At 37.0% G+C, this 4,263-nt stretch overlaps 1 protein-coding gene across 1 annotated transcript in view; it reads left to right on the forward strand.

The window, feature by feature from the left end:
• Positions 1–3,687, forward strand: part of LOC119418889 (cholecystokinin receptor) — a 54,498-nt gene extending 50,811 nt beyond the window's left edge. Inside the window, exon 5 of the mRNA XM_037686182.1 lies at positions 3,125–3,687. Within this exon, the coding sequence (XP_037542110.1) occupies positions 3,125–3,663 (539 nt within the window). The 3' untranslated portion in view covers positions 3,664–3,687. The remainder of the gene's footprint in view (positions 1–3,124) is intronic.
• Positions 3,688–4,263: the final 576 nt, after the last annotated feature.

The raw sequence follows: 4,263 nt of genomic DNA on the forward strand, positions 1-4,263 counted from the left end.
CCCCCCCCCCCCCCCCCCCCCACACACACACACACATACACACACACACACACACTCGCTAGAGGCTCCTGTACTGCTCCTTGAAGGAGCGAGCTGGTTCGCTGCGCGTGCTGCGGCTGGAACATCCATTCCACAGACTGAGTCCGCCAGGCAACGTCTCCTATTGTTGTATTTTTAATAAATAATCAAAATAAAAATGTGCAATGACTTTGGACTTTTAGGGGCGGAGCTGCTGGATCCGAGCAAAGAGTTGCCGGAACAGAACGGGTCAAAATGAGAGAGTTCCCTGATCTTGTTCCCACAGGATCTGGCTCAAATTAACCACTGGTGATCAGTCAGAGGACCAGACTTGAATTTGTTGGATTTTTTTACCTGGATTATTGAGTATGAACTTTGATGTTCAGTACAAACTGTTTACAGTTCTGAGTGGACCTGAATGCACAGAACAAAACATGATGCAGCAAAGTAAATATGGATGCTACATACGTTAGCATATATGTACTGATGCTGAAGTTGTTGCGCAATCAGAACTGATTAAATTCTTATCTGACTTGTTTTGTCCAGTGTTTATGTAGAATCTTACCTCATCCAGCACAGCACTGTAATTTTTGAACAGGAGAGAATTACTGAAGGCAGAAACAAACTCAATTATCAATCTAATCACATTAATATTATTATGGTCTGACAATAACTTTAGTAAATCTACAAAGTATCACTAAACAAAATTCAGAAGAAATGACCGTTCAAACTGTGGTTACTTTGAAAAACATTTGCTATGTATGGAAAAGGTTTAGAGCCACGGTTAAAAAAAATCCTCAATTCTGATTTTTTTTTTTTAGAAATCAGGATTTTTCAGTTTTATTTTATTTTCATTTTATTTTTTGTTTTTGCACGATGGCTCTAATCCTCTTCTAATTCTGACCACAAGTCCCCACCCTTTCCTAAATAAATTTGCAACTAATGATTCTTTCTTCTTCATTCTTCATTGGAGGGGAAAAAAAAGTGTTTTTAACGTTAAATGGTACTTAATTTTTAATCAGAAAACTTGTTAAAAATCCTGCAGATCACATTTTTAAGTACAAAAGCCCTTTAAAATAGTTTCTTGAAACATGCACAGTAACTATTCTTGAATGGTTTCTCTGCTATTTTTGTTTCGGCACTTCATTTCATTTCATTTCATTTCATTTTTCATTTATTTATTTCTATAGAGCTTTACACAACCACGGTGATGGTGACCAAAGTGCTTAACAAAAACAGTAATTAAAATGACAACTAGTTAAAAGCAAGAAAAAACACAGTAAGATAACAAAAACGAGAACCAGAAATGTCAACACATATTTAAGTACTTAAAAAAACAAACCAAACAATATACCAGACACAACACTGACTGATAGGAAATCTATCCAAATCTACATTGGATTGCTATAAGCGTATAGATGTGAGGGGGTTGAAGGAAGCTATTTATGTAAAATGAGAGAAACCATCTTTAAACAAAGGAGGAGGTCTCAGATTTCAATTTTCAAAAACTTATAATGCAGCTTTAGGCCTGAAACACAGTCATCTTCACGCCTATCAGGAATTTCATTCATGTGACCAGAGTGGCCCATCTGTGAATAGGACCTTAACGAACCCATACTGTGAGGTGTGATAGGTCAATCTGTATATGTATGTATCTTACCTCAGCTTTATAACTTGAACCCCACACTCTCTGTTCTTTGAGTTAAGATAGATCCTCAGATGAGAAGTGAAACGTCTTCTGTTACAAATAAAGTCCAGCTGTTTTGTCTTGAACTTTTTTGAAGCATATACATGTTTTAGAGCAAGCAGAATTGCCTAGTTGAGTCTAAATGTGTTTTGATTACAGTAAAATTGTCCCCTAATTGGTGCCACCACCTTTACTAGCATCCAAAAGCCAAGCTCTAGTGTTGGTGTTAACATTGTGTTTCTCATTCTTAATGTGAATGATTTTAAAATTCATTTTTAATCATGTGTCATTTTTATTTGCACAACAATCATTGTAATGACTGCAGGCTTATTGAAGCATAACCTTTTGTGGGCAAAGGAACATTTGCATAAAAAGCAGTGTAGAAGTCATGGCTAGTGCTACATTAGAATAGGAAATTGGCTGGAAGCTGAAGACATAGTACTGATATTTTTGGCATTTTCTTTTTCCAAAAATGATAAAAAAATGTAAAAAAAATTATCAGACCACTAATTTTACACTAAAAATACATAAAATTTAGGACTAACAGAACAAGTGTTCAGCAAATTGAGAATATTGACTTTTGTAATAATTTCGCTGTACTAGATTTTACATGTGCATTGCTGCTTTTTGGCTCCTAATATGTGTTAATCGTGCTTTTTTGGTAGTAAGGAAGAAAAAATAATGAATATTATCCATAAATTGTAACAACTTCTCATGGATGATTACAATGACTCAGTAGGAATTGCTGCTCATTTTTCAGCTGCCCTTTAAAGAAGAATGAGTCATTTAGATAAAAAAAACCCCAACAACTTACTAATGGCAGCATGTGTCATCAAAGAAATCCATCAACTGGTTAAAAAAATAACATAATCCAGGCTCAAATGATTTTTAAATCACCAACTAAAAAATAGGGTCAAACAAAATTAAGACCTTATTCTTTAATTTCTTCAATGAAATCTTAATGGATTGTTTAAAAGCTGTTTGGCATGGCAACCTTAAAAATCCAACTTTAGGGGGAAAAAACAACATCTATCATCACTTTTATTCTGACTTAAATACCATTTGTAGACATTTGTATTAGTTTGGGAGATTTAGATTTGCTAATTGATTAAACTCATTTGGATGGTCGTTTGAACTTGTAAATCTTTAACACTTTCATTCAAATGGAAACGTGTAAAGCTTATATAGTTTATTTTTATGCTAAAGTAGCAGTTTTGGTGAAATGGAAGGGTATGGGCACAACATTTTGTTTGGATATTGATTTGAAAGTGAAAAGCAATTATTGATACTAATGCAAACTATACATTCAGGATGCTATTTTAGTTTAAACTTTGATGTACTGTATATATTTCCCTGTATGAGTGAAATTTTCTTTATTCAACACTCAAATGTTGTTTTTCATCCTGCTGTTTCATGTAGATGTGAAGAATGGCCTGACTTCCACCGTGTCTAACGCCAGTGACGATGGAGACGGTTGCTATGTTAATGTGGTCCAACGGCCACACTCACTAGAGATGTCCACCATGTCCGCTACATCAACCAGATCAGTGAAGGCAGAAAGACCTCGCAGTAACACATCGGAAGCCAAGTTGGAGGCCAAAAAGCGAGTCATTCGCATGCTGGTGGTCATCGTCGTCTTGTTCTTTCTCTGCTGGATGCCTCTGTACTGCGTCAACACCTGGCGGGCCTTCGATGACGCCTCTGCGACAGGCGCTCTTACAGGTGCACCTATTGCTTTCATCCACCTGCTGAGCTACACCTCTGCGTGCGTCAACCCAATTATTTACTGCTTCATGAACACGCGCTTCCGCAAAGCTCTGCTTTCCACGTTCTCGTGCTGTGCCGCACCGTGCCGTCGTCGCCGAGGGCTACGTGACAATGAGGAGGACGTTATGGCAACAGGGGCGTCCATGTCCAAGTTCAGTTACACCACCGTGAGCACCATGGGAACCTGCTGAGGAAGATGGATGCAGGCAAAATCTAGATAAGACAGTTACTACAGCAACACGGTTGCCAGCATCCTTTGTTTTCAGGCTAGCGCCGTGCTCATAAGGACTGCAATGTGAGTGGAGACACAAACCATATTATGTAGCAGTATAGAAGTTTCACCCGTGACCATGAGTAAAAATAAGTAGAAAATATTAAAGAAAATAGTCTTACAGTGTAAATACTTCCATAGCTTTAGAAGAAAAAGCACAGAAAAGGAGTACATGTTTATTCCTTGTCACTGTAGAGTGAGACAAATTGTTTGCTTAGATGTTTACAGGAGTGTATTAATGTGTACATTTTGTGTTTGTGTGTGTGGTATTGAAGACAAGACTAGTATATTGTGTGAAAAAGACGGCCGTGATAGATGTAATATGGCTACAAAGGACTATTTAAATTTAAACGTGTTGACTCTTGTTAAAATGTACGTTTTCAGTTGCCTTGTGGTCAAAGTGCCTGCTTTAAAATACTGCTGCTTTTGTCTTGTGTTTGTTTGCCTAATTTGTTATGGCAAATTATCAAAAATATATATATTCAAAGATGTTTATGTGTGGAACTGAAAGTGTTGTTGA

Source organism: Nematolebias whitei, chromosome 13 (genome assembly GCF_014905685.2).
Source record: "Nematolebias whitei isolate Nwh7 chromosome 13, NemWhi1, whole genome shotgun sequence".
Lineage (NCBI taxonomy): Eukaryota > Metazoa > Chordata > Actinopteri > Cyprinodontiformes > Rivulidae > Nematolebias > Nematolebias whitei.